The sequence below is a fragment of the Dermacentor andersoni genome, chromosome 9 (genome assembly GCF_023375885.2).
Source record: "Dermacentor andersoni chromosome 9, qqDerAnde1_hic_scaffold, whole genome shotgun sequence".
NCBI lineage: Eukaryota > Metazoa > Arthropoda > Arachnida > Ixodida > Ixodidae > Dermacentor > Dermacentor andersoni.
In genome coordinates this window covers 13,032,191-13,043,942 of record NC_092822.1, presented here as the reverse complement: position 1 = coordinate 13,043,942, position 11,752 = coordinate 13,032,191, and the positions used below count along the sequence as shown (strand labels likewise).

Below are 11,752 nucleotides of genomic sequence, written 5' to 3'. Positions count from 1 at the left end.
TGGGACACCAGACAGACGCTGACCGGTCACCACAGCTATTATGGCTCGGACTTGAAAAATCAAATTTTGCCTCTCACCCTTCTGTTTATTCGCCAATAATAAACATTTTCAGCCTGTGCCCCACACAAAATAAGGTCTGATGAAATTATCCACCAGTCTAGACTGATTCAGTGCTCCTCATCAATGTCTACTTAGCGATTCGACTACTTATATATCCCATCCACTTAACATGCCAAGTTTACAAGGGGAAAAACAGTCTATTTTGGATCTATCCTTAGAAAACGGAAGTTAGACAATAAGTTTGGTGTATAAAACTTCTTGTAGACGATTATTTGTTCGGATAAAGTTGTATTTTTGTATTTTATGTATACCATTTATAAACACAATTTATTGACAAGTCTATTTTGGTTTCTGTCGACCATGGCAATTCAGGCGGCATTACGAAAGCTGAGACATGAGTCGACAGAACAGTTTAACGTCATAAGCCCACAGGCTGTCGCATACAACTTTTAGTTCAAAGAAAAGTTTTCGAAGACTTTCGGTGCACTGTCTAAATAAATTTAGGTACGTAGAGACAATTTACAGACTGCGCAAATTTACATTTGTAATCAACCTCATTGTTTGCTCACAACGTCTTCGCGCTTTCTTTCCCCGTAGAACTTCCAAAGATATCGAGGTACAGATCGCGAGGCAAAACCAGTAAGTGTCAAGATCATATATTTTAGTTGAGCGGATATCGATGCTTTGCGAATATTCGATTCACCGGCGCTAATCCGTGTGAATTATTCTTGCATGACTGTTCTCGGCACCTTATGTCGACACGAATCTAGACTCATTCACTAGTACATCCCTCTTGCAAACTGTAGTGCTGCTTTGTGACGCAAGAGCACCAACCAATAAGGGCTATTTCTAATAATCAGTATTGACTGAACCTTCGCATCGATCATTTGTAATTAAATGTCATGAAATAATTCCATCCTAATTGCGTTAATAAAGTGTTGCTTGAATGTAGCATATATAGTATACACAGTCAATGCAGTTATGCTTCTTTTAATCCGAAGCATTTCTTAGCTAAGCATAGTTGATAAGCGGAGTTCACTTTGCCAAAAAGTAGCCTTTTAGTATTCCCGAGATATCAATCCGCCACTGAACTTCATAAACATGTTTTCAGATAAAGGCATGCTGCATTTCCCGACACTCTACTAAAGGGGTTCAAGCCTGATTTCGTCAGTTAGATGCAAAGCTTGTATAATTAGCAGCAAATAATTATTTTCTTGGCTAACAGTGAATAAAACACGTGCTATTGACCGACAAGCTATTAGCAGAAAATGAACTCGGGGGTAGGTTTCCCAAGCTTAAATTTCCTTAGTAGAATATTCGGATCATAACGCAACCAGATGCCGTGCTACGGCAACCCGCGCAGGTCAGATATGTAGAAGCGGCACGTGCAAGTATTTATAAAACTGGCCCCTGTTATCGTTTTTGTTCAATCTACTTGTGACAAGTGTGCCAATATTCGAAAGTTTTTAAAAGCAAATTCAATATTCTGCTGCACAGTTCGGTCTTTTGTTATTTTTGGGGGGCTTCGGACTAAAATTGGTGCCCTTTTAGATATCAAATATCTTAAGGTATGTTCAATATTTCTACACTGAATCATGTGTCGATGGACATGAAATAAACGTATAAAAGAAAGGATAAAATCTGAAAGGTCTGCAGCGTGTATTGGGAGTTAGTCGAAATTTGACCGGAGATAATTGGATTCGGGGCCACTATAATTTATTCCACATTCTTATCGGCGTCGCGACCAGACGATTCGTATTAAATCCGGTTTTATAAATCACTACTCCCACACCCTTCTATCATTCATGGTCTCTGCCTAGGTCACAGCGTCTGTGTGATTCATGACACTGCAAACAATAGGCATAACAATAAACGTAATAACTGTAAACATGACAACAAATTTCGTCTTGCTGAGCTTGGCAATGTGCTGCACCACTTTGTGATATTAGTATGCCAGGATTTCATCCTCTAAAAGATTACGTAAGAGTTAATGGGGAGTTTTCTTGAATAACTGTGTCATTGGAAATGAAACAAAAGAAAGCCGTTACATCTGTCCTTTGTTTCTGTTTGTTTGTTTGCTCGTTTGCTTGTTTGTTTGCTTGCTTGTTTGTTTGCTTGTTTGTCTGTCTGTTTGTTTGTTTGTTTGCATGTGTTTGCTTGCATGTGTTTGTTTGTATTAGTACCTTTCACGTATGTATCCCTCACAAAAGCCGCCTGTCTCCACAGGGTGCATCTCTCCTTGTCCATTCGGTAAGGAGTGCATAGAAAACTCGACCAGGGACGAGCGAGGCTGCTTCCAACGAGGCTGCACGTGCGGTAAGAAACGCTTACGCCAGCGAGCTCGCTAAAATGGAAAACGAATGCTCCTGATTGTTGCTCCGAAGAAAAAAAAGGAGTATTCGCCCGCCTCTTAGCGATCGAAAGCATTACTCGCGCAGCGCACTTTTTAGTTTTACTACTTCTGACCCCTGGGGTTAGACTGCTTCAAGCCACAACTAATAACACTAGTGCAATTGAACGGATTCCTACCAAGCATGGTCCGTTTTCCACGCGAAAAGAGCCATAACGCCCGAGATGTCAACAGCTTTGAAATGGTGAAAAAGACTAACTGTTAAGTACGATTGCTTTTAGTGAGCCAGAATATGTAACTGTACGCCCCCCCCCCCACCCCACTTTTTTTGAATGCGCAAGCATTTCTATGCCTACCCAACGAGGAAACCCGTCCGTTCGTCCGTCCGTACGTCACAAAAGGCAATCGCTTTCAAGATAGGGCCCGCGGCAGTGAGCGAATCGAACTTCGTTCTGCCTCTGGCTTCAACGCGAGCTAAGCGGCGAGAACACAAGGCACACGAAGCTATCAGCACTCGCCGCACTCTGTTCCCATCGCAGATCGCTTTGAAGATAGGGCCCGCGCGGCCGCGCCATACGCTGCCGTCGCTGAAGTAGGGTTCGTCGCGGTTGATAATGGTTCGACGTGGATGGGTGAGCCGCTAAAGAGCGATAATGGCTTATAATTATCGGAACGTCGTCAGCGCAACTGGCGCCACTACCTGCAGTAGTCTGCTTGTGCGCATCATCAATTCACCTTGCGCAGCCCTCCGCAGCAATTCGTGTCGCTGCAGCGCTCTCATTGATACTGGTCGGATCAAGTTTCATGACATTGATATCGACAATGGGCTGCCTGGATATGAGCAAGTGGCACAATACTTGGCATACTTAGACAACTCCCCACAGAAATTTCTGCGCTAATTTTCTTTTCTGTTCTTTATGCCAACAGAAAGGAGCAGATGCCCTTTTCAAGCCATTTTCACAGCGCTTAGTCCCATTTCCTCCTACTGAAAAATGATTGATTGATTGATTGATTGATTGATTGATTGATTGATTGATTGATTGATTGATTGATTGATTGATTGATTGATTGATTGATTGATTGATTGATTGATTGATTGATTGATTGATTGATTGATTGATTGATTTTCCATGTTGCCGTATATATTTCAGAGGTGAAGTGTTCACAGCGGTGTCCACTGGGATATCGCTGCCGACCGGGTTCCCCGAAGGACATCGAGGGCTGCTTCCTTTATGGATGCATGTGTGGTAACTATGCATAAACGAAAACGATACAGCGGGAAAGGGGTTAACACTATACAATATAACAAACGCACATGTTCTACGTCGATAAAAAGACAGCAGCCAAAGGTGAACTTCTGAGGTAGCAGATACTACAGATGTCTTGAAACCTCGATAGAACTCGGCGACAATGGGTGCGATACGATGAAGTGTTTTATTTTCTATTTCTTGCGTGAGTTCTTCTGCAGCAGTCTACCTCGAACCCGTTACAGAACGCACCTCGTAAACCGCATGCAATAATTTTATCCCACTTTATCGCACACCCAACTTGAAACCTCGTGTATCATAAAATTAGCACACTACGCTAATTGACCTTTAAGTTTAAATGCTGACAAGACTGTAGTCATGTTACCAAAAGGCCAATATCTGTGTTAGCACCAACTAAGATACCATGCATGTAGTAAGTTCATTAGTCTTGGTTGCTTGCTTAGTTGGACTATAATGTAGCCAAAATGATTGAATGCAGAAACTGCGAGACAAATGAACATTTTCATGATAGCTCGGTTTAATAAAATTGCACTAATCAAAACGGGTAGGCAAAACGTACCGGGTGATTTAATTTGAATTTGTTTTGTGAAGTTGCTGTAGGGGGTGGCTCTTCATCGAAGATTTCTTTTGCAACTATATTATTGGTAGACATAAACGTGCGTGATTTCTAAAACAATAATCTGAACAGTCTATGATAATTCAGTGTATGACATTCGTAACATTTTAAGCATATTCTTAATCTGAAAGTGCTGAATGAGCCCGTCACCACCAATGTTTTTTTCTTTTTTTACCTTGACGAAACTCCCGTATTCACCTATAACATCTTATTTCTTTCCAGAGCCTGTTTCTGCTGTTCCAGCGTCATCAAACACCACTGGGAGCGCAGCTCCAAGAGGTATATCAGCAACAGTGAACCACCGTTGTATAAGCTACGTCTCAATGTCACGATTAATCCGGTGATAATGCGTTTTGCTGTGGGGAAGGCGCTAAGCTTCTAAAACGAAGAATTCATGTTCCTTGGGCTTCTTGTTTTAATACTCGAAATAAGATCAACAGCATAATGGGGGAATATAGAACAACCTTTTGCATAAATGTTAATTAGGATAGTTATAGGCGAGTTGATATGTGACGTCACTGACCGCGGCACGGCGGTCAGATTTCGTACAGGCAAATATAAATAAAAGGTTGGAAGAGCCTTACAGACGTTAATTGTCTATGAAGGCAAGATCTACGTTGCCAAGTTTTATTATTTATTTTTTCAAATACTGTTTCAAGTAGTGAGCGGCGTAAAAGCACTGCAGCGCTAAAGTAGTCATTTGCCCTTTGTTTCATCACTATGTCTCTTCGTCCCCAAACATAGTTTCCCTATACTAAGCATATTCCGATTCTGTCGATACTCTGACGCCGGCCATGTCAAGCCTAAATTTGCAGGGAATACATCAGAAGTACGTTCTACGTGAGAGCCGTGTTAGGCACGCGGAGAAAAACACTTCTTAAGATGGCCTTCTGCGCGTCTGTCTTTTTCATAACACTGATGGTGCGCCTAAGCGTAATCACATTTCCTGCCTTACTTATCCCCTAAAGTGACGAAGTAACAACAGAAGCGTTCTGCGCACGGTTGCAGATTTTGCCATTAGTCATTAAATTGCGATAAAGTTCAAACCTTTACCCTGTTGACGGATATGGGGGGGAAGGGATGGGGGCGGAGTTCTGCTCCAAACGAACTGCAACAACAATCCTTAGAAGAGATGGAACTAAAACGGTAATTTCATTTTTTTTTCCTTTTTAACCGGTGCACCTTAAATAGCTACCATGTTCGACTGGGTGGAAGCTCAGAGGATAGCGAGTTCATAACTTCCTCTCATGCAAGCTGCGACTTCTGTAGTTCGACTGCATCTACTGAACAAAACGCGAATATGTTTTTCTGTGCTTTCTTTAAGCCCTAGACTGACAGAGATCGCGCCGAAAATTGATAGGAACTAGAGATTATATGAACCAATTAAATACATGCCAAATACATGCCATAAGACCAAGGCCGTTTAACGTAAAGCTTTTCCAGTCATTTTTCTATTCCACTTCTGACATCAGCTCTCCACGATTGGTCAAACGTTTTTACGTCGCGCCAACTTCCCTGTCTGTCACGCAATTCAAGTCAAATCAGTTCAAGCTTATTCCATACATTAGCAATGATACATAGTTGCGCATATACAGGAGGAGGTCCCAAGGTTTAATTACCGTTGGCGGGACCTCCGCGGCCCAAATGTCACAAAAATGTGAAAGTTCACTACGTTAAGGTGACGTGTACACACTAAAGATGTATTAATATACATAACAAAACCGATTTTTTTTTTCTTTTGTAACCGGAGACTGCCCCGTTGTGAAAGGAAAAGAAAATCGCTCCGCCAATCGCTCTGACACTGGTTATTCGGAGCTGCCGGAGAGAATTGATTTTTTTCCTATAATAATTATTTTTGTTTGTTTGGCAGTATAACGCTTCCGAACCCTTTCGACACGTATGCGACATCACTTTACCAACTCTTCTTCGCTGAAGACCAGTTTTAGCGGCAGTTTTAACCCACCGGTTGCACTCCGCCATTTTTTTCGACCAGCCGTCGCAACCTATTGCACGGGGAAGCGGACCAATCGCCAGAAGCCGGAACCACTCTCCCCCCACGCGGTTATCTACTTTCACTGCGCTAGCTTTGCCCCACCGAAACCCTCTCGACTTCTACGTGCTCCTCGTTTCTTGTCAGCCAATTAGATAAAAAAAGAAAATCTATCAAGGCAGACAATGTATTCGCTTTGAAAGCAAACCAAAGGGTCCGCCTATAAAAGAGGGGAGCGTTTGAAAGGGCTCTTCAGGCAACGCTGTGGACCACCAGTCGATGCTTGTGTTGGCGGCTTCGTAAACTTGTCAGGATATTGGGAATAAAATGGAATAGCTTTACATTATACGGCCCCAATATTGTGCCTTCAACAGTCCCCCTCAAATTTGTGTTTGAGCACGTGGCATTCCCACACCAAACATTTAAAATTACGCATAGGTGAAACGACAGGACTAGCATTCACGAGAAACGTTCGGTCAAACTGACCACTGGCCGTTTGCCGCAGTTGCTTTTCTCGCCCTGGTTGATACTTCCGTGCATTTAACATCTACATTCGCTTATTTTTAGCCGTACGGAGCTCCTGGTTCATATTTTCCTTAAGCATAGTATGTTTGACATGGCGACGAACTTTCATGATCGGTGTAGGAAGCCTGTGGCCGCTGGGAGATGACAAAGCGCTTCCCATAGGCGTCGGCCAAGACAACGACAGCTCTTCGTCAGACTTCCATGACAACCGCCTCGCAATTCCACGTAAGCAGTATCCCTTTTATTCATTACCACGCAGAGGCGTGACTTCGTGCAGGCAACGCTGAATACGCTATCCGTGGCGTTCTCGTCTCGTTGTGTTGTTTTGTGCAACGCTGACACCTCTTGCTGCATGGCTAAGCAACGATAATGTAAGGCACATGAATTAAGAAGGACACACATGTTTCGACACAGCGTTCGACACGACGTCCGACGCATCTGAAAGACCCAAGAGTCAGTTTCAACTGTTGGACCAGCTGTTGAAACTTATTCCCACTGTTCGATTAGCTCTTAAATCAACTGTTTCAAGTTTAAACTACTGGATCAACAGTATTGTGTGGATCAACAGCTGAAACTTATTCGAATGTGATGGAAACTTGTTCGATGTGATTTGTTCGTGCGACAAGTAATCTGTCAGATCTCACGCAGGATCGTATTGTGCGTCTTCTGCTCTGTAAACAAAAAAAAAAGAATGAAGCGGCCTCAAATAGGGGAAAGGGGGCGGTATATCCTACATATTTTTCAGCGATGACGTTCTGTTTGGGTAAAGCTTGCTTTCAATTTTGCGCCTTAATACCGAAAACCAAGGCTTAATCGAGGCGTTGATAGCTTTCTCGTCCCCAATTAGGGCATTATAGTAGCCAAGTAGATTATATGGACATCTAATGCACTTGAGAAGCTTTATCTAGAAAATACTAAGGCAGGTAACAGGCAGGCCACTGAAATAACGCAGTTTTTCCCCACTCGTTCAGCAAGATGCAGTTTTATAAATAGCGTACCCAAGCAGTTGTGCGTACGCAGAAACCCAAGCTCCATTGTAGGCCCTTTGCATTATTTTGCACTCTTGCGTTCTTTTGTAACCCTGGCTGTTTGCGTTCCCTAACTTTATTTAAGTGCGCAAAATCTAAAACTCCCTATTAACCAAACACGCTGTCCGCAAAGAAGACAGTTAAAAGCATCAACTTATGCAACAGTAACCACATCCTCCGAACTTGTAGCAATGAAGCACTTTCGCTTTAGCATTAAACATTATGGTAGTTTTATTTGACATGAGATATCAATACCATGGTTACTTCACTATCTTACAGACGTTTCTCCGCAAGGAAATGACGATCACCGCACCGATGGGAGTTGGCATGAGTCCAGCCCAAAAGAGAGCCCCAACGCAATCAATGCGCCTTCGGTCTCTATAGACGTCGCCTTGGATCTCCACAAGCCATCGCTCGGCACTGCAGGTCCCGAAGCACCCTCTAGAGGTGTCAGTGCAACCGACGCGAAAGATGCGCCGCTACTTAACAGCAACACCAGCTCTTCAACGCCTAGTCCTACCCAGCTCCCCAATGTTGACAACGCGTCAGCGACAGCGTCCGTAAGTCAGAGTAGAGAGGAAATATCTGCTAGAACGCTGGCGACGATCAGCGGAGACGTGTTCAACGGGTCTTTAACCGGTGCCAACGCTAACAACGGGCCCAAGGCTGCAAACGCATCGACCCCGTTAGACGAACAAACTGACGATGATGATGATGACGATGACGTCCCAGGCGACGTCGGGTCGGAACGTTCGGACGGCGACAGTGCGCAAAACGTGACGCTGGGAGGACGGGACGACTCGGAGAGTTCGAAACATGAGGAGCCTGACGATTCCAGGACCACTGACGGCGAACAGGGCTCACTAAATCAAGGGCGAGATTCAACATCCAAGACCTTAGAAGACACGCTGCAATCCAGCGCATCAACAATTTCAAGCCAGCAGGCAATAGAAGGTAAGTTTAACAAAAATCTAAGACAGAGTCCTGTCTGAAGCTGTAAAGTACACAAGCCATTAAAACAGACAAAATAGGCCACGTGGATGGGGTTAATACTGAGGATCAAAAAACGTGACGCATCCCTTTTTGACACATCCGCACATGGTCATCCTCTATGTTTTGCCCTTTTTGGTGTATATCGATTAGGCGATGTCAAGTGTTGCCATTAGTTTCTTTGAAATTCATCACATCACCACCAAGAAACTTTCTGAAAGAGTGCTGCATCACAAACACAATTTACCGCTTCTAGGCGTAATGTGCAGTCGTAAACTGGGATACATAGCGCAAGAAGGACACAAGGACGAAGGAACACGGGACTTCGTCCTTGTGTCGTTCTTGCGCTATGTACCCCAGTTTACGATTGAACTACTAACACGCACAAACTTCTTCCCAGCTAAGGTAATGTGCAGATAGAAAGGGGGGAAGCTAGGGGCTCAATTAGATGTTGCAATCATTCGAAGCAAACAGATAATGAAGCCAGCCTTTACCTTCCTTATCTGTTTGGCTCATAGTTGTTACCGCTTGTTTTCTGGAAAAACTGGAGATACGGTATAGATGGCCAACGAGTGCTTAGGCTTGACATCAGAAACGAGCTCTTGCCGTGACGAAGTCCCCTTGTATAAATGCTGGCTCCAGGGATATTCCTTGTTCGACCACTGTAGAAAGCTACTACTGTGCTCTGAAAGACGTCCCAGTCGGAAATTGAAGACCCCGGCCGGCATTTCAGGTATTATTAAATACATAATTTTAAATCCTTCCAAGATGTGCCTTTGGTTACATGGCACTTCCTGCTTGCCGGACAAAGAAATACAGGTAATTTCACTACAGCGGCACGGCTGCGCCATCTATCATTGTTAGCGGGAAGCACGATACTCGTCTTGTTTCGTCGTCACAGTGAGCGATGGCGCTACCAGGTTCTGTTCCTGCCATAACATCCACATTTACCTTGCTTGAGTACACACAACACATACTTCCGATTCCCGTGGAGGGGAATCAAACGTGATATCACACTGCATACACAGCGATATGCTATCTTTGCGGGAAACTTGGGCGGTAACGAGCAAGCGGCTTAGCTGAAAGGGTCACGTCTACCTACCGCTCCTATTTACGCTACACCCGGTATACAAACACGACAGATTTTCAGCTTGTTCCCAGTATTAGGTGTCAACAGGTTCAACAGGTCCCAATAAATTAATACGCCTGAAAACCACAAGACGGGGGAAGTTTTTTGGAAGTAGGAGCTGTGGCTTGGTACTTTACTTTCAGATGGATGCCAAATTTTCTTGCCACAAGAGGCGTTGTGCCGTGAAAGCAGTTTATGTAGTATAGCAGTGATTGTTTATGCTATGCCAATATCGCAGGCCACATCTCGTCTACCAGAGTGGATCACCCAACTTCCGCTTCCAATGCCACTGGTGAAGGAACCGCAGATCAGCACAGCACTCCCCACTGACGGCTGTGGACGATGGCGCCCACAAATAAAAGGCGTCCGAAACCTGCATATCCGTGTCTCTCGCCCCCTTTCAATGAAGCAATAAATCATGACTTTCGTGAAGGGCGCCAAAGGAATACGAGGAAATGGAAGGTTATGGCATAGTCCTTTAATACTTTTAATGTACTTAAATGGCTCTGGTTATGCTTAGCTTTATTGTGGATTTGCCTAGAACGTTGTCGGGTCACACAAATAGCGCTTTCTTTCAAATAAACCCACATAAGTGGCTTCTGACATTATGCAATACGTAATGCAGCAGTTTTTGCTTGCGTATGATAACACATCTGAGTGAAAAAAAACAAAGCGCGTGGGGTTGAAACAGACAGAACTTTACATCTTCCTTTAAATATTTGCGACCAACCTACGGCAGAGTTCACATTTAATATACAGGGGGACCATACAGAATTTTTAAAAACCACCTGTTGCAGATAGCGTAATGGTAGTCCTTCAGCTGGATTACTCGAAGTGGTGGGCATTACTCGCACGAGAAATTGAAACTACTTATTGAATAACTTAGACAATGCACTAATTACCTATCTAATTACTGTAAGGCACATATTGCAATTTACTAACTGTAGCCGGTGAGTCTCCAAGGCAACATCCACATGGAACGAATTTTAACAACAGAATAAGTTTCGAGATATTTGCCGTGAAGCTTTTGGTAAATATGCGCCAATGTCCTCCTTACCTTTTTTTTTTTTGTTGTTTTTACAAACCACTATATTATGCATTAAATCACAAGAGAAACTGGACCGTCAGAGTTTTTCGTCGCTTACTTTGGTAATGAATATCTCGAAACTGCGGTCGCCCTGAAAACTCGTTCCAAGTGGATACGCCTTGCGAACTCGCCGGTAGCGATTCGTAAATTGCAATAGGTACTGTGGGTAAAGTAAATAATTAAAAATATATTTGTTTTGTTTTTGCTAATCAGTGGTTATATGTTTCGATTTATCACGCAAGAAATTCCGTCTCATTGAGCAGTCCAGCTCAATGAATAGAATTATGCTACCTGCCACAGGCGATGTTTAAATCTTTTGTATGCTCTAAAGAAATACCCGGTATATAGGGTGCGTCCTAATGTAAGTACGTGATCACTTCTTCGATCGCTACTGTTTAGTATAGCGGCACAAAAGACCAGTATGAAATAAAGGAACGAAACCTCTGGGGCAAAGAAAGGTTTTCCACCCAACAGAAATTTCATCGAAAAAGGCGCGAAATTACTCTGATTACGAAGCCCTTACACAGCCTTCCAAATAAAATTGTTGATTGGATTGAGATCCGACAGCAGCAACAAATACGAGTGCGTAAGCTGAACACTCCCTCGTTCTTTAAACTGCGACCGACTCCGTCATTCTTTCCTGAGCGCTCCACAAGTGGTTGCTTCCGCCTTGGCACAAATACAATGTAGCTGCAACGCTGTGGTTTCG

General features: G+C 43.6%; 1 protein-coding gene across 1 annotated transcript; it reads left to right on the top strand.

Annotated features, from left to right (window-relative positions):
- The first annotated feature begins 2,292 nt into the window (after positions 1 to 2,292).
- On the top strand, positions 2,293 to 10,327 carry LOC126527466 (uncharacterized). Its single transcript, XM_055068364.1, has 6 exons — positions 2,293 to 2,376; positions 3,562 to 3,657; positions 4,517 to 4,573; positions 6,930 to 7,034; positions 8,117 to 8,791; positions 10,195 to 10,327. Exons 2-6 carry the CDS (start codon positions 3,651 to 3,653, stop codon positions 10,284 to 10,286), a joined length of 936 nt encoding a protein of 311 aa, XP_054924339.1. The 5' UTR covers positions 2,293 to 2,376; positions 3,562 to 3,650; the 3' UTR covers positions 10,287 to 10,327.
- Positions 10,328 to 11,752: the final 1,425 nt, after the last annotated feature.

Excerpts from the sequence above, each read along its gene's own strand:
- LOC126527466 (XM_055068364.1), top strand. Across the intron at positions 7,035-8,116 it reads CAACCGCCTCGCAATTCCAC|ACGTTTCTCCGCAAGGAAAT; the intron begins GTAAGCAGTATC and ends ACTATCTTACAG. Across the intron at positions 8,792-10,194 it reads AAGCCAGCAGGCAATAGAAG|GCCACATCTCGTCTACCAGA; the intron begins GTAAGTTTAACA and ends CCAATATCGCAG.